The sequence below is a fragment of the Protomyctophum parallelum genome (genome assembly GCF_964188405.1).
Source record: "Protomyctophum parallelum genome assembly, chromosome: 5".
Classification (NCBI taxonomy): domain Eukaryota; kingdom Metazoa; phylum Chordata; class Actinopteri; order Myctophiformes; family Myctophidae; genus Protomyctophum; species Protomyctophum parallelum.
This window is the reverse complement of record NC_139702.1, coordinates 24,174,622-24,200,790: the sequence shown is the minus strand read 5'-3', so window position 1 is coordinate 24,200,790 and position 26,169 is coordinate 24,174,622. Positions and strand designations below refer to the sequence as shown.

Sequence of the window (26,169 nt, the reverse complement as noted above, 5' to 3'; positions counted from 1 at the left end):
TTCCTTCTCTTTGCAATTCAGCAACGTATGTACTCGTGTGTGCGTGCGTGCGTGTGTGTATGTGCATCTGCACGTGCGTGTGTGTGTGTGTGTGTGTGTGTGTGTGTGTGTGTGTGTGTGTGTGTGTGTGTGTGTGTGTGTGTGTGTGTGTGTGTGTGTGTGTGTGTGTGTGTGTGTGTGTGTGTGGCACGCATGCCATGTGTGTGTAGTTAGTATGTGCACCACAGCTTGAGACAGAAGACTATATTTGCTCATCCTTTCGTCGTATCTTGTTTGCGCTTCCTGTATGCTGTGTTTGGGACTGTATCCATGGTGAAATACACCGGATTGTCTCAGTGACAGATTCAAGTGATGGGAGCAAATCAGCATGGAAGAGCTTCAGCATCAGGGGGGGGGGCGGCGGGTAGAACAACAGAAGGGGAGAGAGAAAACAATCTGTGAAATGAAGAATGAAAAGCTAACAGAGAGAGAGAGAGAGAGAGAGAGAGAGAGAGAGAGAGAGAGAGAATAGCATCCAGAGTAGACCCTTCTCGACGGGGGAGCACTAACAGGTCAAGTGAAACGCTGTCTTGCAAACACTTGATGTGTTCATGGTTGACCTGACCAAGGTCCTGGGTGGGGTTTTGTTTAACATCTAGAGTTAGTTAAGATAAGCAGTGGTGAAAGTAACTAAGTACATTTACTTAAGTAAAGTAAGCAAGTACAATTTTGTAGCATACTTTACTTAGTCACTAGTTACTTTGCAGATAACCACTTCAGCCCTATCACATTGTGATCATGTAAATCAACTAGTCAAAAGATTTTTATACATTTGAAAAATTGTGAAATGGGACATTCTGCATAATGAGTACCGGTACTTTTACTTTTGGACTGAATTACGGACTTTTACTTGTAACAGAGTATTTCTACATACTCCCCCCACTGTCAGTGGTATAAGGGCTGCGCTCTAGCAGTGACCGTCCCATGTCTGCTTTTAGTGTCCCAGATATGCTAACCTTGCTTCACCTCTGCCACCATCTCCCCATCCTCCTCTGTAAATAACAGCAGTGTAGAAGGAGCTGGCAGGGCAGGAATTCACCACAAACCATAAATCAGCCCCATGACCGTAATACCCTCCAGCTTCTTCCTCCAAATCCCATTTGTACCACCTCACCTGGACCTCACCTCGCTGCCGCTCCAGCCTGCCTAAAGAAAAAGGGCCAGCTTTTGGACCTACGACAGACCGGAGGGTAATACGGACAAACTCGGGAGTAGTGCTGCACGATTCTTGCTCAAATGTGAATCTCGATTTTGAGAATTGAGATCACGATTTTCACACGATTAAATCTTTTTCCATGAAAATATTGTCTGTCTCTAGTTGCTGACATTACTACATTCAAAATGTTGCACCTGGGCCAGGCCGTAGCGTAACGGTCTGGGCACCGGACTGGTAATCCAGTCGCAGTGTGCCGCGGGTTCGACTCCCGGACCCGACACGGCCTCTACTGCATGTCATCCCCCCCATCTCTCTCCCGTTTCCTGTCAGCCTACTGTCTGTCCCTTCAAAAATCAATAAAAGGCGTAAGCCGCAAAAATAATATCTTAAAAAAAAAAAAATGTTGCACCTGGAGCAAACTACTGTGGCTTTAAACAGACAACATCAAAGTGCTTGACTTAAACCTCTCAATCTTTTTTCGATAAATTGTGCAGCACTAATAGGGAGGGCACAGTCTTTAGAGGTAAAGTATAACACACAGTGTGGATACATGCAAGTGTGTAAGCACATGCTGTGCACACACACACACACACACACACACACACACACACACACACACACACACACACACACACTCAATTCCTCCCACAGGTGTGGCCGGATGGAATCTATCATAGCTGGCTGTTCCCATTTGCCGTTTCATTATTCAACTGTCTGGTATCGTTGGCATGCCTTCAGCCGTCTGGTCTGACCACATGAAGCAGACATGGATCACTTATCACGTACTGTATGTTCAGTGGTAGAAAAAGTACTCACATTCTACTCGCATCGCGTTGTGAGCTTGTAGATCGGCTATTTTCAAGTGTACAATCAGTCATTATGACGGCATCAAGGCCCGCCAAAATACATTTTAGTTGACTAAGTCAACTGTAGATTTAGTCGACTAAAATCTTATGTTTAGTCGACTAAAAATAGACTACACTACACACTAAAACATTACAGATTCCAGGTGACTAAAATGTAACTAAAACTTAATTAAAACTATTCAAGAGACTATGACAAAAACTAAACTAAAAAATGGCAAAATCAACACTCCAGTCACCCCGGTGGCCCGGCCACTCCAGGTAAGATTCTTTATGGATGCAATAGCAACGAACCAAAAACAAGGTGCGTGCGTGCGTGTCAGATCACACTGCAACACAGATTTGTGGGTGTTATGCGATGTGCGTGTGACGTCGTTAAAGTATAGCGTCGCACCAGAGATAGATTCACCAATGCAACACTGCTTACTTCCACTTCCCTGTCTCCTGAACTCCTCATATACCTTGACTTGATGGCAAATACACTACGCCATCATTTAATGTAAAAATAATCCTCAGGCCGACTCTTTCCACGGCATCCCAGCCCTGGCTGGCCATGCTGGAATCACCTCCAGGAGCATGAGTAATGGGCTGACAGACGGGTTGCCGTGTCTATAGAAATCACACTCTGTTGTGGTTTCCCTGAGAAGCAGCACAATTAAAGGTAGCTCCACATGGCACCGATGTCGACCGCAGAAAGAATTGGAACTCTATCCAACTCTGCCGACAACTCAATGTCGGCACGACACTAGCGACGGGTCGGGTTGGGACCTGGTCGCAGTGGCGTATGGCAGCTGCCATACCTTGGCTCCAGGTGAAAATTTAAATGTACTTAAATACATCCATGAATGTCTCTTTGCCTATCTGTGTTGATTATTCTGTTATTAAATTACAGTAAAATAGCTACAAATGCAAATTTGAACAAAACTATCGTTTTCACAAGGTATTATTATATTGCCCACAACATTATTGCCCCTATCTCAACAAATGGTATATTCCAAGAGCGAGGTTCAGATCAGCAGGTGCAACACATTGTTAATTAGCAAGCTGCAGTGGTGCCGCGCAATTTCAGGATTCTGTCGGTGTGGCAGAGAGAGCACTGACTGAGACAGATTGTGTTTACACTTGTGTGCTGCTTGTACAGTAGGCTAAAATGAAAAAGCATCTCTACAACTACATAACTTTTTTGGGAAAAAGACTGCGACTGCCCCAGCAGCAGCAGAAGAAGACAGTGACAGTGACAACTTGGCTGGTGAAAAGTGTTTTGTTTAGGTGCGGATACAGTACGTAGATTCTTTGAGTGAAACAAGCGACTAGGTCTATGAAAACAAGCCCAAAAGAAGCGACCGGTTTCACCACTTGAGCCCTATTACATCAGCTATTTTCAAGAAGAATCTTGAAAACAAGCCCAAATAAGCAACTACACTTCAGCAATAAGCCCAAACTAAAGCAACCCACTACTATGAATATTTACAAGCAACCTTATAGGAAAACAAGCCCAAAGTCGCTTATAATAAGCAGACCTGGCAACAATGCAAACCAGCGCTGCAGGCTACTTTGCATGCGCAAAAACAATGTTTCATTGGCCGACTGGTTTGTGCTGAACTTAAATTCTAGTTTGTTGTTGGAGTTGGAAAGAGTCTCTTTGGTGGCTGGAGACACCGGGGGATTCCCGTAATTGCTGTGCCAGTAAGTGCACAGACACAGACACACAGACATCTTCGACACGGGACTTGACCACTTTCAACCTGGCTTTTCTTATTTTGGACATTTGAACATTTTATAAAATGTTCAAATAATGTATACGATTTTTTTTTTAATCTATAACGAGTGGACCACTTGCAATGGAAATAATATTCTCTGTATGCTTTCCAATATCAGAGAGGCTCCCTGCATTGCTCTATTGAAATGCAGTTGATACTCTTGAGGATTCACACACAGGACTGTAAATATGTTGTTGTGTGCAGAGCTGAGAAGTGTGCGTGCGTGAGTGGCAAGCGAATAAATAACATACTCTTCCCTTCACTAAGACAAAGTACAGAATTCCTCCCCAGACCCATTGCCATACATGATTGGGAGATCTTGTTGTCTTGCAGCCCAGGAGTGAAGATTGATTTATTCCCATACCTGCATACAGTATGTCACATTCAGGACATAAATCATGTGGATGAATAATAAACGTGTGGGGAAGTACAGTTAAATTGCTGTGCTTACATAGACATATTACAGACATGCTTGCTCCTACATTTTATTTTATTGCTGTTTAACGCAACTGTGCAGATTGAATGTTTTTTTTTTTTCTTCCTGTTTCCTGTTTTGACACTGCTTCCAAAACAGATACGGGACAACGAAAGTATTACACTGAATTAAATTAACATTTTTAGGCTAATTCAATACAGAGTATGATTACGATTAAAAATAGCCACACAACAAGCTTATCTAATCTAAAACCCTCGCTTGCGTCAGAGACACAGTACTGTTTAGTGTTAAGCGACGGAACGTCTCATCCTTGCATCTGTTTCTCTGAGAAACGCCATGCCAAACTAAGGACCGGTTGAAATGAAATTTAGGTGCACAAATGTGCCAAGCAAAGTGTTGCACAGACCAGGTGGTACATGTCTCCCATCACGGCGTGTGCGCGTGCGTGCATGCGTGTGTGAACAATGTGTACATCTACACCACTGAGTGTGAATGAGAGTGGTCCTTGAAAGAGAGCAGAGATGGAAGAACACAAACAAAGCATCTGTCTCACTGCCCTGCCTTGCACTGCTGTCTGTCACACACTTCCTGCACGCCTCAGTCAAACCAGACATTTTAACCCATTAGAGGCAAATTCCGGATTAGCCGATTTCTTACCGTAAAATGACCGGAATTCCGGAATTGCCCTGAGGCCTGAGGCTGATTCCACAAATGCCTTCTAAATCAGTAGTTCTCACACTTTTTTGTGCCAAGGACCACCAAATCGAATCCATTGTATTTGACCGCAGACCCGGCCCTCGTCTGATTTTTTTTCTTTTTGTCCGGAACGGAAGGGAAGATTTGGGAATCATTCAAAACATTTTGTGACAAATTCGGAATAAATAATGTATCTTGACTTGAAAAGCCACTGCTCTAAAATGACAGAGATGCTTTACCAGCTTGAATGGGTTAAAACATCAGGCTTCTCCTTCCTGGTCGCATGGGAGATGGGACTAATTTCTCCAGTCTGGTTTCAAAGACCAGCTAAAGTGGAATTCAAGCACTGGGACATAACTTCTTAGAATTAGTCTAATTTTTATATTAAATCATTTAGGTACAAATTGGCAACGTACTCAAGTGCTTTACATAGTACTTGGAGGTCTGTCTATGACAGGGGTTCTGAACCTGGGGGTCGCGAAACATGGCCAAAGCAGACAGACAGGCAGACAGACACTCCCACTCAACCCATCACTCCCTCAGGTCCTCGGCAGTATGCTGACTTTGAAGTTGATCTGTCACTCACTCACTCACTCACTCACTCACTCACTCACTCACTCATTCACTCACTCACTATTCTATGCTGCATGTCCACGTCTGCCGTTGTACCTGGTCACATAGAGTAGAAATAGTTTCAACTCTGGCCTTGTGTTTTCAGCTGGGACTAAAGCTCTTTGGAGGACACATGGCCTGAATGAAAGGAGGTAGTTGGGGGAATTACTATACTTATCAAGGGTTCAGGGTGCTTTACTGGCATGTTTGCACTCACATACAATACAGCTGCCGCAACATTGCAGGAAGTGAAATTATTTTACTCAAAGATTTAATCTAGTGTGAAAAGGGATCAAATAAATAAATAATTAAAAAAATGTCTTTAAATACAATCTACAATATTTATGATGAGAGCCAGGTATCACAAGAGAACAATAATGATAATCAATAATGGTTTATGTCTAGTAAAGCCAAATATTAGCATTCAGACACAAAACCTGAAGGGCTCAACTGACATTATGTTCTAAGTCGGGCAGTTGAATTGGCTTTTATCTGTAGCCCAACCACGATATTAATGTAATTTCTGTTTTACTTGGCCTTGGCTAGACAAACTGATTGGATTACACTCTAACTGTAGTACCGTAGTAATTACATTCAAGCAACACTGATTCTGTTGCTTCAGTGTAAGAAATAGCATTCTACTAAAAAGGGTAGGCTATAGCACAAACTATTTCAGAGGGTAGTTTAGAAGCAGAAGGCATGATAGCTGTTTTCTGTTCTTAAATATGAGGTCTTACAGTATGAAAATAGCATTTACTGAAATGTAGAGGATATATGATAATCATGTTATGCAATGCACCTTAGAGACATGAATCAATCGTCTAATAACGCAGCCATACTTTCCTGTTAATATAACATTGAACACTTTTTGTATAAGCGCAAGGTCATACATCCCATTCACAAAACATTCACATTCACAAATGTGACACAATTATCAACATCTGTCATCTGATGGAAATTCCACAGGGAAGGATGCATCCAATGCACAGGAGTCCAAAACAGTCAAAAGAGTTGTGTCCGATCCCAGGAACGCATCCACACAGCATTCAGGATTACTGTTCACATTACTGCCATTACTGTGCAAGTACAATGTATCTGTGTTATACTGTATAGAGACAGGTGACAAATTAAAGGATAAAATAAAATCAAGTAATGTGTTGAACTAGCATGCTGCCACAACAGTTCCATGCGTCCATCTCCCTTGGCATAGATTCTACAAGTGTCTCTGGAGCTCTACTGGAGGCATGGCACTGAACACAGTGAAGAGAAGATATTCTCCCATTGATGCTTTGACGATGGTGCTGCTTGTCTACCATGTCTGTCAAAATCTCTCGAAGATGTTCAATTGGCTGGGTTGAGGTCTATTGACTGTGAAAGCCATAGCATATTAATCACATCCTTGTCATACTCATCAGTAAATGGGGTCTACTCGGCCTTGCCGAACGGGAAGAGACGAGGTCGCAGAAAATAATCAAACGACGGCGAACGGGAGACAGCCGCGCCGGAAAAACAGGCGTCCCCCGTTCCGTTTTTCTCACTTGTACTGCCTTCTCAATTGTACTGTAACATATCACATGCAAGGAAAATGCCTTCCTTCACTTCCTGTAATAGGTTTGCAAGTAGTGAGAGAGACTGACCACTCTCTCCTCTCTCTCTCTCATCTCTGCTGTATTAAACGTAAGTGATACTTTTTGTTAGGTGTATATTCTCGTAATAATCATTGCTATAGTGTTCGTTCAGTAACAGGGGTCCCCCTGTCTCTACAGCTCTTTAGTAAAGAAAAATCACACCTGTGTGAAGTGGGGGCGCTCTAATCAATTATTGACCTTATACCAACCTTGAAACATACCTTAGTTACGTCACCAAGAATGGTGTTCCCTTATTGGCCAAGGGTTTTCACCGACATACCGACAGACATACCGACAGCTGATTTGCTCAGACACATATGACGTAAATGATCCATTCATTGTCAATGGCATTTAATGCTTGTGTTAAGACAGAATCTACACTATAGCTGTTTATAGGAGGGCTAGCGCCCCTCAAAAATCACACTTGTGAAGTATTTATATCGGCCAGATGATATCTTCTAGTATGTTGTCATTTAGTACCTTAATAATAATAATAATAATAATAATAATTAATTTTATTTGTATTGCACTTTTCATTCACAGGGAATCCCAGAGTGCTACATGGTTAAAACATATAATCAATCATAGAAGGTTAAAAACAGGGTTAAAAAAAATGTGCAAACAGTTCAACACGAAAAAGCCTTCCGAAACAGGAACGTTTCAAAACAGGAACGTAAACAAACATTAAAGTCCATAGACTTGACAGGCAACCAATTTACGCCATACGTGCTCTAAACAAACATTCCAAATCCTATAGACTTGGCTGCCACATGACGTAACCTTTATGCATTGGAGGGGGAAAGTGCCCCTCAAAAACACACAAAAATAAATCAGGTATAGCCGGGACATCAATTTTATCCCTACCTGTGAGAGAACTGAATAAATGACTGAAACTGAATAAGTGATGGGAGAAAAATGAGCAGAACAATTTGTTACTGGAACACTTACATTTGAAGCTGATAAATGGGCTAACTCATCTGTTTGGATTAAACTGGCATCCCAATATATTGTTTACTATAGAGCTGCTGGAGAGACGCAGAGACCCAGCTGAATACTGAACAAACACATAGTAAAGATGATCACTATCACAATATAGTGCAGCACCTTTAATAACTCTTTGCTGTCAATGAGAAAGAGAGAAATAAAATATGGAATATCTCCCTTGTTCATTGCATATTCATAACCACTTATGCAGTCCCCACAAGGGCTGGCATGGCTTTGAACTAAGTTTGCTCTAAGTAAGAGTTACTGTGTGTGACACCACATGACAATGCTATTGAGTAGCTATAGCTCCTATGGGTACATCTATCTGTACTAGATTTAATAACATCCAATAAGCCGAATGGGGGAAGACGTTGCATTATTGTATCCCTGTGACCAAACTTCACAACAGAGAAGAGATGTGTTTCATTGCCTGACACTCTCCCCAACCTACAATTTCAAATACAAATTTTGTGTGTCTGCACTGTGCATATTAAATGGCTGTGCAAACTCATGTATCCAAATGTGTGTGCCATCCCCATACAAGACTACAGCAAAAGTATCAAAAGGAGTGAAAATGAAATCCTATGAGCAAGCATCATCATTCTCAAATAATATATTCAAGGGTTTGAGTCCTTGATTCAATTGGGTCATTGACAGTGGTGAAACAAGTACTCACACGTTTTACTAAAAGTATCAATACTGCAATATAGAAATACTATGTTACGTGTAAAAGTGTTGGCAAGTAACTTAAGTAATATACTACTTTCAGTAATATTATTACTTTTTCCAGTAATATGTAACTTAACTAGTTACTTTGACATTTTGAGTAATAATATTATATTTACTTTTTTCCAAAAGTATTACTATTTTCACAAGCCTTGGTGGAACTGTGTGTTTGAGTGTTTATTTATAATGGTAGACTGGATAGGGGTCAAGTGGCTTTGCAGACTTCTGACCCGCTCTAGATCTAGACTCTAGAGCGATTACGGAAACGATGCACACTCGTCGGTACGTATGTGTGAAGTATCGGATGCAGAAGGGCGGGCCTTAAACCGTCCGGAACACGGAACAACAACCTAAACTAGTGTGTGTAACTCGTTAGACTGCACTGTTAGAGAGAAGAGACGTAAACAAACTAAGCATGGAGGAGGTGGAGGAGACAGAGACACCGACACAACAAAGCGTTATAACAGTCAATACTTGGAAGTATTCGCATTATTTTGAGTATGTCCGCAATCAAGACGAGATGAACATTATTGTCCGTTGCAAGTTGTGCATACGGAAAAAGCTATATTCCACGTCGAAAAAATCTACTTCTAATCTATGTGTACAAATGGATCCATCATCATGTGTACACTATACAGTAGACTTTTTAGAGTTAAATAAACACTGCAGAATAGGGGAGGGGGGACTGCTAATGTTGAAAATGCAAAGTAAGACTTTTGGGGACAAAATATGCAATTACTGGGGGCGAGAGAAAAAAGTAATAAGTTAAGTAATAAGTAACTAGTTACTTTTCTCAGGGAGTAATAAGTAGTGTAACTTTATTCCTTTTTTTTAAAGTAATAAGTAATAAGTAGTATATTAGTGTTAAAGTAATATTTTGCCAACACTAAAAGTCCCGAATTCATAATGTAGCTACTAGCTACCTGAGTAAAAGTATAAAGTACAAAAGTATTGGCAACAAAATGTACTTATAATACCAAAACTAAAAGTACTCATTATACAGAATGTCTCATTTCAAATGTCTAGTTAATTTCCACCCCTGGTCATTGATTTTATAATGATCATGAATATATGATTCCAGGACTCGTTTGCAATCCTCTCATACCAGTTTGCCGGCTGCTGCTGACTCTCATCAGCATGCTTCAAGCCCCAGGCACAGAGAGAATGAATGAGTGCATCCCTCTTGCATGTGAAATAACACCAGCAGGCATTGGGAGAATGCAGACCAACCACATTGTCACTCTGCTTGTTTAGGGCAGAGCAGGTGCGCCAAGAAGGTATAACAGCAACTGCATTTAGATGTAAACCAACAATTGTATTCATTCGTTGCTAAGAAATACCTGATTTGTAAGCCAATAAGTTGCTGTTCAAATTAAAAGACAACCAAATGTAACTCCAAAGCCTATAATAGTTGTAGTGTCCAGTGCCATTCATTGTATTGTACCAGGATGTAAGACACAGGTGTATGTGATTAAATGCAACAATTTTACTTGATGGCTGAAAGCTGACCAGTAAAGACAGTAAAAGGCAGTCCTGTCTCAGAGTGTTTCTATACGAATATAGATATATTAATATTAATATTATATTATATCCAGAATATTCATATAGAAACCCTCTGAGACAGGACTGCCTACAATAGTAATAGTCAAAACGTTTGCACACCTTGACCATTGGTCGACTCCGCCCCTGAAATTCTACCTACATAGCCTGTCGTCTACATTTTGTTCACGGAAGTGGGACAAAAGCAAAGCTTTGTTCTGTAACCTGCTATCCTATTTATGGTATTGTGTGTCCCACACAGATCATAATACACTCAGACTGTTCATTGTAGTTTGAGCTTGTTTCAGACTCACTAGTTTGCTTGAATAAACCCAAATCCTCTCGCATTATGTGAGTGAGTGAGTCCTGCGCTGTAATTCACTGACAGGCTACAATACAATACAGTCATTGTTTGTGTTTTTTGTGACTAATAATAGTCTACTTGTGTCATTGAGGTTGTAACTATATAATTACACATTTCCTCATAATCTCTCTATACTATCCCTCTTTGTAGCTACACAGTAAAAGTCTCTTAATTCAGTTAAATTTACTCATTTACAACTCAGAGTGTACAAATACAAAATGGACCATTGTAGGCTTATACTCAATTAAAGCTGCAATCCGGAACGTAAAGCCTAATAGAAAGAAACGTAGAGTTGGGTTAAGGTAGGACACTAGGCCTATGTTGATAAGTAGGAGGACTTTTCAGCTCGAGTCAAGTCCATATATGTTTGCCCGGGACCTAGCCCCTTTCGGGACCCTACATAAAGCTTTTCTGAAATTTTGATGAGTTTTATGTTGGGTCCCTGGTCACTACTATATTTTCGTATGTGAATTCCAGAACGCGGAAGTAGACATTCTCTCTAAAATATAATCTGCGCCATGTGACGGCATTTTTTTGATTGAGTTATTCTGAATTCGGTAACTTTAAGTACCATCCCGCTGCGAATATCTCCTGTGGCGCGGAAGCCGTTAAGTATTTTTAATCTTTGTTTGACCGATTTGGTCGCTTTATTTCTTCTTGTTTGTTTACCGTTTATTGTACCGCCTCCCGGTGTGCGGTTGGCTTGTGCGGCTACGTCCCTGCCTCTGATCTGCTGTGTCATAGCTATAGCGCCACTAGCTAGCCAGATAGGCGGTACAATGAGGTGTCAATAAACAAGGAAGGAAGAGAAGAATCCAAGCGTCCAAATCGGGCAAACATATATTAAAAATACTTAACGGCTTCCGCGCCACAGGAGATATTCGCAGCGGGATGTATGGGTACTTATACTTTACATATTCAGAAAGCCTCACACTGAAAAATATCGTCACAGAGCGCGGAGAGGCGCTAAACATGTTGTTTATGTTTAAGAATGGGTGCGTACCAGGTGGCATGGTAGTAGTGCAACAGGACCCAATGCTATCTGGGTCGTCAAAATGTCAGAAACTTCAGTAGCATTTGGGTTCTGCTTGGAGGGCTACCCGGGACCCAAAGTGAAAAGCACGCAACGCGCAGCGCATTATTTGCACATTATTTTTTTATTTGTGGAATTTCTTAGATTTGTTTGAAATGTATACAATTAAGGCTATTTTACTTTTTTAATTATTAAAAAAAAAGAAATATAGCATTATATATTATAGATTTCTTTTATCGATGGAGGAAAATAAATTTGAATTTTTAGAGTCATGACCCATAAAAATTGGTCACACAGACCAATTTGGCGGCAACAGTGTGCGTGGCCCATAAAGGGGTCCCGGCCCACTGTTTGGGAAAGAGTGGGTCGGGAAACACTGTTTCAGAAACTATTTGCAAACTGTTATAGAGTATTCCATCAATCAAAAAGTTATCTTTTATTACTACTAATGTGTGTGAACGACCGTACCTTGAATTCCACAGACAGTGGTGGCGTGTATTCGAGGGTCCAGAGCGCTCGCACCAGTGATGCCAGCTGCTCGGTCACCTCGCCCCGGGTGCCGTGCTGGTGGGTGTCCCCCGCCTCGCCATGATGTTGAACGAGCCCGTTGACCCTCCCCGTCGGCCTCCCGTGGCCCAACAGATCCGTCCTGTACTGCTCCAGGCCGAGGTGTTCGGCCAGAAGGTCCGTGTTGCTGAGGCACTGGACCACGGCGTTCATGAAGCAGGTGTTGCCGTGGTTCTTCAAGCCCAGCACGCCGGGGGTCTTGTCGCCGGAGCACCACGACAGCCTGTCTTTCACGGACCCGCACGTCGACGACGACGACCGCGACAGGGTGGCGGCGGCGGCGAAGCTTTTCTTCAGCACCGCGGCGGTGCCGTTCTTCTCCCTCGGAGAAGAAGAAGAAGACGTGTGCTGTTCATCTTTGAGGTTATTCCCTGAGGTGGTGGAGCTCTCCCTGAAGCCGCCATCGTCGTCCTCGGCGTCAGGTGGCTCGCCGCCAACGTCCCCGAAGCGCGCTAAAGTTCCCAAAGTTTTCAGGATCCTGCTCATGAAATTCCCTACGGACCGCAGCGATTTCCTCCGGAAAAGCCTCGTGGTTTTGTATTTCTTTTCCTTCTTGCGCTGCTTGGGCTTCATCGGTTGCTTTCGCACCTTGTTCGTCTTGTGACTGTCGCCGTGGCTCGTCGTATCCATGGTGGCTCGTTAAAGTTGGCTACACAAATTAAACAGAACGTGCGCCGCGCTGACGAAAAGTGGCACCTGTCCTGTCTTCTTTTTGTCGGACTCCGTTCTGTTTCACCGCTGATGATGATGTGACACCGGGGTGCCATCAAGGCACGTCATGACTGACATTCATTCCATGGACATTCCGGTCATTCTGTCGGTGAGCAGTGGTCACTGGGTCGCTCGATACTCACCTGTAACGACAGTGACACTGGGTGATGATGACTGAGTTGCGTGAAACTGGTTGGAATAGTGGGATAGCCAGCCTACTTCCTCCTCTCTCGCTCCCGGTCTCTCCCCTCCCCTCCTCCCCTCCCCCCTCCAGTCAGTCCGACTCCGAACGAACATCTGAGTAAAGATGCAATCCGGGACTTATTTGAATGAATAAAACAATCAATCAATCAATCTGCATCTCGTAGAAAAGTATCAGACTTAAACTTAATCCTTCATCGTCTTGTCAATGCCCCAAAATGACTGGATACACAGGTTGTGTAGCAATTTGTAGCAATTGTAGAAATATTATTATGTATGTAGATTATGTACTTGACTTTTAAAAGCATTATACACAGTCACACACACACACACACACACACACACACACACACACACACACACACACACACACACACACACACACACACACACACACACACACACACGCACGCACACACACGCACACACACACACACACACATACAGTTTTTTGGGGGGGAATGCCAGTGCCCACCTATCCTATTACTTATTCATAATAATACCAGTAAGACCTTTTGATTGATTGATTGATTGAAATATGTATTAACAGTTTGCAGAATTATAGTACATTTCAAGCACAAACTCAATACAAAGACTGTGAGTGGACGACCCAATTAAGCATTACACTTGTTTACAACAGGGTCCACCTTGTTCAATTCATCAAAACATTTAGAGACATAGAAATAGACACTTCTATATAGTTAAAGAACAGAACAGGAATTCATCATAAAGGAAGCAAAAAGGGAAAAGAAACATATACAGTGAGGGGGAAAAGGGGGGGGGGGGATTCAGATTTTACGGGGGCCAGTTTCGAATTGCATCGTAGGTGCCCTTTGAGAGCGGTTTTGAAGGAGTCAATGGATTCACATGTCTTAATGACTGTTGGTAGGGCGTTCCACATTTTGGTGGCATAGGAGCGAAAATAATTTAGTCCCTTGTTTGTGCTGAATCTGGGTTGTACATGGTTTGTTGCACTCCCTCTGGTGTTGTGGGTGTGGACTTCGTTTACATTAAGGAAGTATTTAGACAGGTACATGGGTATCTTGGTGGTGTATCGAATCTTGTGGACCAGACCCATTGCAAGATGCTGTACTCTGTCGTCGACCCTATAATCCATCCCAGCCTGTCAAAGTGGGCAGATCAACATGAAATTAATTCTGTACTGAATGAAGAAAAAAGTGTGGAATGTCCGCACACGATATAGTTCTGCTCCCCGTCTTTTTTATTTCAACCTCAATATAACAACTTTTCGCCCCTCCGGACTTTCTCAAGTTACATGGGTATGGCCTTGAAATCCTTAAATAGGTGGAACATGACTGGGTGTCGTCATTCAATCAATTGATAAGCCAATAGGCTGTATGTGAAGATCCACTCCAGAGCAATACAAATACATCAATTAAGGGGCCATACACTCACGAACAATATAGGTTTAAAATACAATAAATACATCAAAACATATACAATACAACAGGAATACACAGAGATAATAATAACAATAACAATAATAATAGAGCGGCATGTCAGGCAGGTGTATTAAAGGAATATTAAAGGAATGGTCTGATATCTAGGTCCAAATTCATATACCAAAAGGTTTAAGGGTTCTCAATTCATATATCCAAAATGCTTATTATTTCAGCAGGAGAGACTCCCAGTCTCCTACGTGGTTTTGGGTCCAGCACCGTATTCTGAAACTGGGATGTGCATATCGTTTTCCTTCTTTACATATGAATTCTGTACTGGCCATATATGGAGCGTGTCTTGACTTGAGTGTACAGGTTTTGATGAGGTCAGATCAACATGGAATGTCGGAACAGGTCAGCTCCATGGAGATCTAAGGGTAGCAGCGGGGGCAAGGTCTTGAGTGTACAGGGTTTGATGAGGGCCCACCGGCCCAGGTAGGGTAATTTTCAGGCCTGTTGAGAACTCTAGTTTTCACCGGCTGCCGGGTGCGGCTGCACTAATAACTTTGGGGCGGGCCCGTCTAGAGTTTGAATGGACAGGTATCAGTCAAAAGGGAGACATTGAAGAGGAAGGACGCTTTTGCAGGTTTTCATATTAATCTGCGACCTACAGTCACAACAACAATATAACTATCATATCTGCATTGTTTGGAGATGCAGTCTCCCTATCTTCCATTGAAAAATGTTAGATACCAGTCAGTGTCAGGTGCACACTATGACCCCCTTTCCACCGGTTGGTTCCCAATGGGAACCGGTTCAGTTCTTTTTGGTTCTTAGTCCATGAGCCAGAGCTCCAAATTGGTGGGAAAAACTAGACCTATATTAAATTGTTTATAGGATCAATACAAGTAAATTAATACATGATAACCCTTCCATAGTAGTAGCTTTTTCATATTTTCGACTCATTTGCATATTTAAAAATGTAAAATTTGCAATACAATAAATCATTGTGTTCGTGTAAGTACTCAACTTTGGAAGTTTCATGGTGATAACAATCTAATAGGTATGGTTTTGCTCACTCAATTCATAATTAACGTTCCAATTTTGGAGTTCTGGCTCATGGACTAAAAACCAAAAAGAACTGAACCAGTTCCCATTGGGAACCAACCGGTGGAAAAGGGGCCTGTGAGTGACATCAAGGGCAGGCCATATTTGTCTCCACCAGGCCAAAGGCATGGGGAGAGTATGTTTTGCGCCATCCATCCATCCATCCGTCCGTCCGCCTCATACAGCTACCCCCGGCACTGTTGGCCCGGTCGCTGCCAAACTGCACATGCACAAACTAATACTGCATGCATGCCAGTTCTGAACCTCTGCCCCAAATTCTCCAGGACAGCCTGTTATAGCACAACCATGAGGCCGGTTTTTGTGCCTCTTGGTGGTGCCTAATGCCTATACTTTATAAACCTTACCTTAAAGGAGATATAGACAACATTCAGTGTTTGTACGCAGAAGTGAGAGGTGTTGCAAAACAGATTCAAATCTGGCTCCACCCCCCTCCCCTCGTCATTCTATTGGCCAAGCCATGTCACTTCAGGCTATGGGTTGTTGTTGCTGCCCACCCAACCCTGGGCCTGAGAGGGATGCATCGCATATTTGTGCTCATAATGGCTAAATATGGCATTAAAGCTCCCACCCGTGTGGGCGCAAATATATTAAAATCTAACTCATGTTGATTAGGTGATGTAATGGTGATGAAAACAAACGGTGCCAACACAAACATTAAATGCCATTAACCACAATATGACGTAATGAGTTACAAAATGACATAAGTTTTCCCTTCATTGTCAATGGCGTTTATTAAACAAACATTGAACTAAAGACAAACATTAAACCAGTATATAGGCCCTCAAAATCTTTGAGTTTCTATCGAATATCTGAGGGTCGTGACTCACCATAGCGACTTCCACCAACAAATAAGCACAACAAACCACTTCACATGAACAATATTGATGTAACCAGCACATAAAGCTGAAAACAAGTTTGTGACTGTATCATTTCCACTCCCCGCTGGTCGCGGTGGTTCCCATCTCCCGCAGGGAGCATGTGTTTTGGGACTGTGGAATCCAGCAGCAGCAGTTTTCATTCTCTAAACTGTGCTGGGGTTGAACATGCCCTCGCACTGTTATTGGCTAAAACTCCGCCCCATACCCCACTAACCCCCTCCTCACCCCACATAGCCTACACGCCCCGAGTCACAACACCTACAACTCAAAACACCTCAGAGGCAGCCAACGGTAGTGTCTGCAGGAAAACACCCCAAGGGATGATAGACGGAAAATTGGAAAAAGGACAAAAATATAGATTTTTTTGGCTTAAAAGTTGTTAATATCACTGCACCTTTAACCCTAACCCCAGTAAAACTAAAGCTAGGGTAAGTGATTTCCTTTGGCTATCCTTTGGATAAAACATCTGCACACTGATTTTAGCTCCAAAAATGTACTTCTTATTACTGACGCAACATTTAGACCCTTTTAGGTCTTCAGGCAAATATCACAATGACAGACAAAGGAAATATACACAAAAATAATTGGCTAATGACAATAACACATGCGAGTCAGAAGGAGCACACCACCACCCTGCTCCAATCACAGGGAACTTGTGGTTAAAAAGCTCTATATTCTATACTCATTGCTGGGTCCCCCTCATATGGAGTGTTTGTTCAGTAACAGAGGTCTCCATCATGTCTCTCCAGCTCTTTATTAAACCAAAAATGCCTATCATAGGCTACAGTGCCTATACTGTCTGAAATTGTAAATTGGAAGTGATGGCAAAAATAAATTTCTTCTTCTTCTTCGTGTCTGGCCATCCTCTATATCACGTCTTTCCAGTGGTTGGCGCAGGCAAGTGCAGCGGCATTTGGTTCGGCCAGGTCATCTCCAGTACATTGTGGAGCAGAGATACATGTCATGATGTGGTCCATTGTTTGTGGTTCGCCACACACACATGCATCAGAAAAAGTTAGATTCCATTTTTTCATGGATGCCTTGCAGCGTCCTTCGCCGACCCGCAGACGGTTCAAGGTTTTCCAGACGGCCCAAGGTTGGTCATGGCCAGTCGCGAGACATTCCTCTGGGGTGATGCCTCTCTCTGTCCATTGGGTTGTCTGGCTACCCATGCTGTTCCACTGGTTGTGCCATTCCGTGGTCCTGGCGACAGATGGTGTGGTCTCCAGTTCTGCAGTGGTATCCAGGAAGCTGCTTCGTGCAGTGAGTGCCGGTTGTCATGGGCCTGCTTTGTGCGCTCGGCTTTGGCGGTGACTGCTCTGCGGATGTCAGGGGGGGCAATTCCAGAGAGGTCGTAGAGGCAGGTTATGGGGGTTGTTTTGATGCACCCAGTCATTATCCTGCAGGTCTCGTTGAGGATGGGGTCTAGTTTGCGTGCGTGACTTGATTTATACCATGCAGGGCAGGCATATTCAGCTGTGGAAAATCACAGGGCTAGTGCCGTTGTGCGCAGCGTGCTTGGGTGAGCTCCCCACTTTGAGTTGGTTAGTTGGCGCAGGAGGTTGTTCCTGGTGGACACCTTGGCTCTCGTCTTCTGGATGTGTCTAAGGTCAAAAAGAAATGGCAATGGCAAAAAGAAATGAGCAGACAAAATTGGACCATGGAACACTATAAAAAATTAAGCTGATAATCGGTACTCTCTCACCTACCTGAAAATGTAGCCTATTTCTGTTGAGACGGGGAGACACTTGTTGCTGAACAAACACTCTATAGCAATGATAACTCTCAGAATGGCCCCCCATTCTGAGAGTTATCATTGCTATAGAGTGGATCAGGGGTAGACGGTGGATCAGGGGTTAAGTGACCGGATGGTAACCGCAAGGTTGCCAGTTCGAATCCGGGCTCCCCCAGAGTTAGTGTCGAAGTGTCCTTGAGCAAGACACTGAACCCCTAATTGCTCCTGATGTGCTTGTGTGTTTGGTGTGCTGTGTGAATGGGTGAATGTTATGTAAGGCGCTATATAAATATACCATTTAGAATATAGTGCTATTAACAAAAACCTTTTTAGTGCTATTAACAAAAACCTTTTTTGAGGGGCGCTAGCCCCTCCTATCAGCTATAGAGATTCTTGAAACATTAAATCACATTGACAATGAAAGGAGAATTTATACGTCATATGTGTTGTACGATGATAAGAGCGCCACTCACTTCACTGTGTGATTCTGTTTTAACCAAACAATATCATATATATATATATATATTATATATATATATACCCTGCCTTTAACCCTACCTTTAACCTTATCTGATCTCAGTAAAACTATGACTAAACCTAACCTTAAACTAATATAAAGTTTATTGGGGGGGGGAGGGGAAAATCATCTGAATGTAGCCTATAGTTGCATTCCAGGAATACACATGCCAGACAGGTGCAAAGTGCATTCTGTAGACATACGACTTCCAGTTTTGGTGCCCACATTCCCTATAGTGCCCAGTTTTCGTAGTGCCCAGTTTCCGTGGTACCCAGTCTAACTAACCCCAAGGTGCCCACTCTTCTGGGTGCCCACATTTCCCTTGTGCCCACTCTTCCTAGGTGTTTTCCCTAGTTTCCAGAATGTTTTGGTGCCCACCTTTCCTCTTACCCCTATGGAATTTGGACAGTGTGGCAAGTTAAAGAAAGAAAGAAAGAAAGAAGAACCATACTCATTGTTGTAAACTCTAATTACTGGACCCTCGTCTGGTTCAGACAGACAGGTAGTGTGTGCAGGCTGGGTGGTGTGTGATGATCCGGTTGAAGTATTCCTTCGGTACGGTGACTGCGGCGGTCGGGCCCGGGAGAACAATAACGCGACACGAGACAGTATCACGCTAAAGGTTCACAAAGTTTATTACACAACAAACAGGGAACATACAGTGCTGGAACATAATGACGTGACAATAAGATATGAGACATAGAAACGTGACATGATAATGACTAATGCAACAGGGCTGACCTTGCTGGTTCTGAGATGTCTCTCGTAGCCAATCCATAAAGTAGGCTACAGACTAGTACAGGCAGTACACAATACATATCAAGTACACTGTATCTCAAGTTCAAGTACATAGCCTTAGATGTACATGGGCAACTCATGATTATAACACTCATTATGAGGTAGTTGTCTCTTGACACAGCAAGAGTTATATTATGCACAGGGATGGTAGAACGTGTCACTGGATGATTTATTCCGTCTCCTGGTCTGCCTTCATTATATTTTCACTCTAATGGCATTGTTACTCTGCAATACATTATTCTTGAAACTTGCTTAGGAAATACAAATTGGTCTCCTTCTAGCATAACTCAGATATACCTACTGTATTATTGAATATTGCCACTATACTACTGCAGTACTGCAATAACATGCAAGCATTTCAAGTTGAGTAAAAGCAGGTGGGGCTTACCAGGTTCTGTATGTATACTACTCATCACCAGCTCAAGTTTAATTTCACAGCTCACCAAGACCATAGATTGGATATAGTAGGTCATATCGGCTGATTTATTGAGCTATAGAGATTACAAATCAAGTTCCCCTACTTACAAATCCCCTGTCATTATTCCAGCATTGTGGGAAAAGTCACTCTCTGCTGTATGGCAATGGGCACTGTATCACAAGTAATGCATTTAAATACACAATCACACAAACACATTTCTGAAACATCACTAACTGTAGTAACTGTGAACTGCCTGGTTTTACTTATGATGGAAAAAACTAGTCCAATGGTCATAAACAGCCCAGCAGGGGGCAGAAAGAGGGCTGTCCTAATTTATCCAGCCAGCCAGGGATGTTTTAGCTGACTTTGATTTGTAGCTTACTGTCAGTTTGCTATTTTACATGGTGGGATAGCAGGGGTGAGCTATTATTATTTGACGTTAGCCTTTCTGAGTGGTACAGGGGGGCATGTTTGAGGAAGAGGCATTCAGAGATTCCGTCTATCGAATCATTTCCTAGTCTTTCTTTGCCAGGGTCCCTCGGGGGAACTGCTGGTGATAGATTAGCTGACAGAAGCCAAGTGCTAAAGTGAAAAGGAATCTGGGCCTCCTCTTCTTTTTCCTCCTCTTCATCTCCCTGTTCTCTGTACCTCAATAGACACAGCACAATATCAGCGTTAAATAATGTAGGCCTATAACAGCAGACAGTCTAGAGCTGTTTCTATTTGGATACAATTATGCTGTGTTGTTGTTCATTCATGGACCCAAACCAATACCACTGCCTCCTTTTTATCCATAATTATGATTTATCCATATGGAAATGAACAGGCATCTATTTGGTCTATATCATCTTGCCATACACCACTTTTAAAAGTCTGTTTACAGCTCTGAGTGAGAGTTAATCGTCCCCGGGGGCTTTGCAGCTGTATAAAGCTTTTCAAAAGGCAAATTGTTGGTTGAAGTTATTTATAGTGTAGGCAGCAGCAACACCACAATACCATAATGTGCATCGAGTAGGTCATTTCTTGTTATTCATGTAACTAAATGAATAACATCTAGCAGTCCGGTCAGGAATTCACCATTGGACTCTGGCTTCTGAGATGTCCTGCATGAAGGAGCTCGCAGACCTCTCAATACCACCGAACCGAAATACCAAAACAGCTGTGCTTCAAAGTCATCAGATTCCATGAATCAAGTCTGTCTGTCGGTGGTCTGTCTGTCTATTATGAGGGGCATATTTTCACTCTAAGACATGCATTCTCCTCTAACATACATGTATGAACCGCGGCATGTAGCATGGTATGGCATGTAGCACGGCATATGGTATGGCATATGGATTTTGCGGATATTATATTTGACTAAAGAAAAGAAAACTATTTGTATTTAATTTGAGTATAGACTTTTTGAGAATGGACGAGAAAGAAACAGGTTTCCCATTACATGGAGAGAGCTGCTCAAAATAGGTTCAACATTTATGAGAATGGCCTTTGAAAATTGATTTAACTTCTCAGAGCAAGACCAAGACTATAATGACTATCATAGGAGGCGAAATGTAATCTCACAGAGATATCAAATGCAGTTCATTATGAGGGAATGGAAGAGAAACATCCTGCCTCAGCAAAAATGCATAGCATTTATAGATTCAAGATTATATAATGACTCAAAGCAGTAAGTCCTCCCAATGACCACAGGAACATTTATGTGGGAGCTGTAACAGTTTAAATATGTTTATTGCCCGTAATGGCTCATTTAGATGGATTACTGATATCATTGATCTTCACATAATGACTTTGTTTACATTTACATTTTGAAAAACAAATCAGCCAGGCAAGGAGGCTATCAAGGGCAAGATGACTATGAAAACCACAGGACTATCCTTTTCGCAGAGCTTGTGCCCAGGTGTGCGTGGTTTTGAGGTTAAGGTTAGGCATAGATTTTGTGAGTTTAAGGTTAGGGTTAGGCATAGTGTTTGTGAGGTTAGGGTTAAGGTTAAGTTTTGGCATAATAGGCATAATTATAAGTTACCATGCCTATCTGGGCAGTACCTCTCGGCTCTCGCCACGCTTGCAAGGGCAGGGGGAGAGGGGAGTTGCACCACTCAGTTCACACAGGTGTGATTTTTTTCTTTTTTTTAATCATTTGCACTAACCTAAGCCTCTCCAAATGATCCAGAATGCCGCAGGCAGTGCGATTGGTCTTCAATCAATGCCTAAATTGTAACAAGATGTCAGCGGTTGTTGACAACATCAGGGATCCTCAATACCACCATACGTAGTCGATCGGTTGTGTAGTAATAGGGACCACACTGGGACACTGCCTCTACTCCCTCTCGTTCCATTGTACAGATATTCTACTGTTAGACAGATGTTAGGTTCTTAGTAAGCTGTATCTATGCATTTGATGCATTTTCTTGTGTTGTTCTTGCTTACTGTAAATCGCTCTGGATTAAGAGGGTCTGCTAAATTGTAATTCTTTCTTCCAGGCCTTCATCTCAAGACGTGGATACAGGAAGGGCAGCAGTGAAGTGTTTCGTGTAGGAAGAGGTCACACTCCATGCAGACGACGCTACTACACGACGGGCAGGTGAACACACTTTTGTCTTTTAGTTCTCCTTGACAAGCTTGACAAAACCCGTCTCCTTGGTGTTGCTCCAGGAGACTCTCCAAAAAGGCCTCTAGGGGAAAGAGGTGGTGGGAGGAGCGGGCGAGGTGTGGCGCCGACACGAGAGTCAGCCCGCAGATTTTACATTCCACCGGCAGTTCTGTATACTTTCCACGGCACTGTGGACAGAAGTATCCTCCGAGAGTCAGCGCGGGCTTACTGTTGCTGCCGTCCAAGTGAGTCATGCTGAAGGACGGCTTGGCGTCTTGCTCAGACGCAGAGGCGACGGTGTGCCGGGGGAAACCCATGCGTATCAGAGAAGATTCAGAGGCCGTGCTGACCGGAGGTGGCCTGATGTGGAACATGAGCAGCTCTTTGAAATGACTCTCATCCAGGATGATGTGGTAGGTGCCTCCCGTCTCCCGGGTCAGCACGGTGCACACGTGCACCTCCGCCGACAGCCCGATCACAGACACCCGGATCTTCAGTGTCTTCAGGGTTTTGATGATCTCATAGATGCTACCGGGGTCACATGTAGTGAGGCTATTGAGGATGATGAGGATCTCGCGGCTGGTGTGCCCAGGCATGTGTTTGAGGGTCTGCATGGCCAGGTTGAGAGAGTTGTACAGCGAGGGTTCCCCAATGCACGTAGAGCCCAGAGCTTTCTTTAAGGCAGTAATGTGCTTCTTTGGGGTCCCCGCCAGCTCGGTGAGCTTCTCCGCCCTTTTGTTCTTTGTGGTGATAATGCCCACCTGACTGATGGGGTTTTGGTCAAAATACTCCTCCACAAAAAACTCCATCATCTTGACGGTGGCTGTGAAGCAGTTTGGCTTCAAATACCGGTCTTCCATGCTTCTCGAAGAATCAATCACAACATAGAGGTTACGCATCATCCCGAGCTGCACACGTCCATGGCGCTCTAATACTGTTTTGCGTTTAGATTGGAACAGGATTTCCTCCACTGTGGCTCTGAGTGAACCGGATTCATCTTCTTTCAGCACTTCCCAGGTCCTCTCATAGCCTTCCTCCCACCGCTTGGCTCTCTCCAATTCCAAATCGTCAGTCATAATTATTATAGAATACTACTCAATGGACACTGGTTGTCCAAGTGTAGAGCCCGACACAGTGGTGTCCGGTAAGAACTTAACCGAGATGTCTACAGATCCCTGTATAAAGCAGGGATATCTGGGTTGGAAAGCCAAATATCCTGACCCGTAGGGATGGTGATGGAGTCTCTTTTGGTGAGAGCTGGTCACGGTACTTGAATGTTGAATGTGAATATAGTCTTAAGAAGTCACACCTGGGAGAAGGGCGAGATCTCCTCTCCAAGTGTGATGGCCGCCCTTTAGGTGCTTGGCTGGATGGATGGTGACATCTCACTGATGTCACAATAAATCAGCTTTATCCATATGTGGGGTTTTACTTTAGCATGATGTCAGCACTATGTCTCTGCCCTATTATAGGGCTGAAGTGTATGTATATAGGGCCCCTATACATCTATCTTGGTATATGGCAGATGAACCAGATATCTTTGGATGGAACATGTCACTCTCTCACGCAAGCACATGTGACACACACACACACACACACACACACACACACACACACACACACACACACACACACACACACACACACACACACACACACACACACACACACACACACACACACACACACACACACACACACACACACAATTCCATTTTGAGGACAGTCGTCCTGGATAGCTGGAGAGCTGGTTGCAGTTTACTGTGGATGTTTCAAAGGGACTCTTGGCATGTAACCTCGCCTCACCAGGCTTTCCACCGCCTCGGAGGAAAGCCTGGTCTCTGTTTCAAAAGTCCGTATGATCCGGGCTGGGGCCGGATGATGTGGTTACGTCATGTTGTAGTATAGTTTTGTAGTCGCTAGACAGGATGAACAGGCGGCGACAACGTCCTTTTCCCTCTCAATAAAAGCTCTCGCTTACGAGAGCTTTTATTGCTTTTATTCAAACAGGAAGCAACAAACAGCTTCCTGTTTGTTGTAGGCAAACCATTGCCTACAACATGACGTAAGCATATCATCCGGCTCCAGCCCGGATCATATACCGAAATTAAATGGTGCCCAGGCTACTTGGCATGGCACAATTATTACATAATCGGCTAATCGTAATTATTTTTGCATAATCGTCAATCGTCCATACATTTTCAAACTTAAAAAAAAAAGAAGAAATAGCAGATCTACAAGCCGTGACAAAAAACGTGACAGTGTTTTAAGCATGTAGATCAACTATTTCCGCTATTTTATACATTTTTGGGAAAGGAAATATTATTAAAAATGATTAAACGTATACAGTGATGGGGTGCCCACTGGCCAAGTGGTCCAGGCACATGCCACATATAGGCTTTGGCCTGACAGTGTGTCGCGTGTTCGAGTCCTGTTCATGACGACCTTTGCTGCATGTCTCTCCCCTTCACTCTCTCCCTCTTTCCTGTCTATCTTCAATTGATACTATCAATAAAGGCAGAAAAGTCTGAATAAAATAAAACCTATACAGTGATTATTTCTTTGTATGTATGACATTGACATGTATGTTATTTTGTCATATCAGCCATGTGCAATGTGTGGTTACGAAGCCAAAAAGGCAAACAGAAATACAAATTACAAAAACGTTATTGTCAGTTGTTTGCGTGACAATTAATCGCCAGCTTAACCCATTCAGGACGGGAAGCCCTTTTGGTGTTTTAAGCATTATCTCTGTACCCTCCCCGGCCCGATAGCCATGGTTTGTGCCATCGTGAAATTAATTAATTAAATTACATCCAGCCATATGGAGTGGACTATGTGGTTGAACCTGTAACTTGTGATGAAGATGTTTCTGATAATGAAGAGCATGGCATCTCAAGGGGCCATCCTCTCAATAAGATTCTGACAAATGATCTCTCTCTCCCTCTGTCTAACAGTATTCCCTCGTGTAAATGATGGGATGAAGAGATAGAGAGGCGGTGTGGTGTTGGTGTTTGTTCTCCCAGACAGAGTGCCTGTGTGCTCAAGACACCCCTTTGTGCAACTCATCAGAGCCAACTGCTGGGTGAAGCAAAAGTAATTCCACCAGTAGAGACTATACTCCGTTACCTTTTCCCATCCAAGCAGATGCCATAAGTATCACTGCACGGTCATGCATGGACCATGGCATACATTTGTACACTTTCTGATCATCAGTTAAAAATTGAAGTTAATTTTCCCCTGTAATATAATTTAAAAAGTTAAACTTTCATATATTCTAGATTCATTGTGCATAAAAACCTTTTGTGTTTGAATCTTAAAAATCTAAAATATTAGAATATTTTACGAGACCACTAAAAAATTATTTTAATCGAGAACTGTCGACCATCT

The 26,169-nt window shown here is 43.0% G+C and overlaps 2 protein-coding genes across 2 annotated transcripts in view; both read right to left on the bottom strand.

Annotated features, from left to right (window-relative positions):
• usp43a (ubiquitin specific peptidase 43a) overlaps positions 1–13,285 on the bottom strand; it is a gene marked incomplete at its 3' end in the record, with an annotated part of 113,773 nt that extends 100,488 nt beyond the window's left edge. Inside the window, exon 1 of the mRNA XM_083765347.1 lies at positions 12,305–13,285. Within this exon, the coding sequence (XP_083621473.1) occupies positions 12,305–13,033 (729 nt within the window). The 5' untranslated portion in view covers positions 13,034–13,285. The remainder of the gene's footprint in view (positions 1–12,304) is intronic.
• A 9,388-nt stretch (positions 13,286–22,673) lies between these two features.
• On the bottom strand, positions 22,674–23,828 carry LOC310858269 (general transcription factor IIH subunit 2-like; the record flags this gene model as incomplete). Its single annotated transcript, XM_083764374.1, has 1 exon — positions 22,674–23,828. Exon 1 carries the CDS (start codon positions 23,679–23,681, stop codon positions 22,674–22,676), a length of 1,008 nt encoding a protein of 335 aa, XP_083620500.1. The 5' UTR covers positions 23,682–23,828.
• Between the last annotated feature and the right edge of the window lie 2,341 nt (positions 23,829–26,169).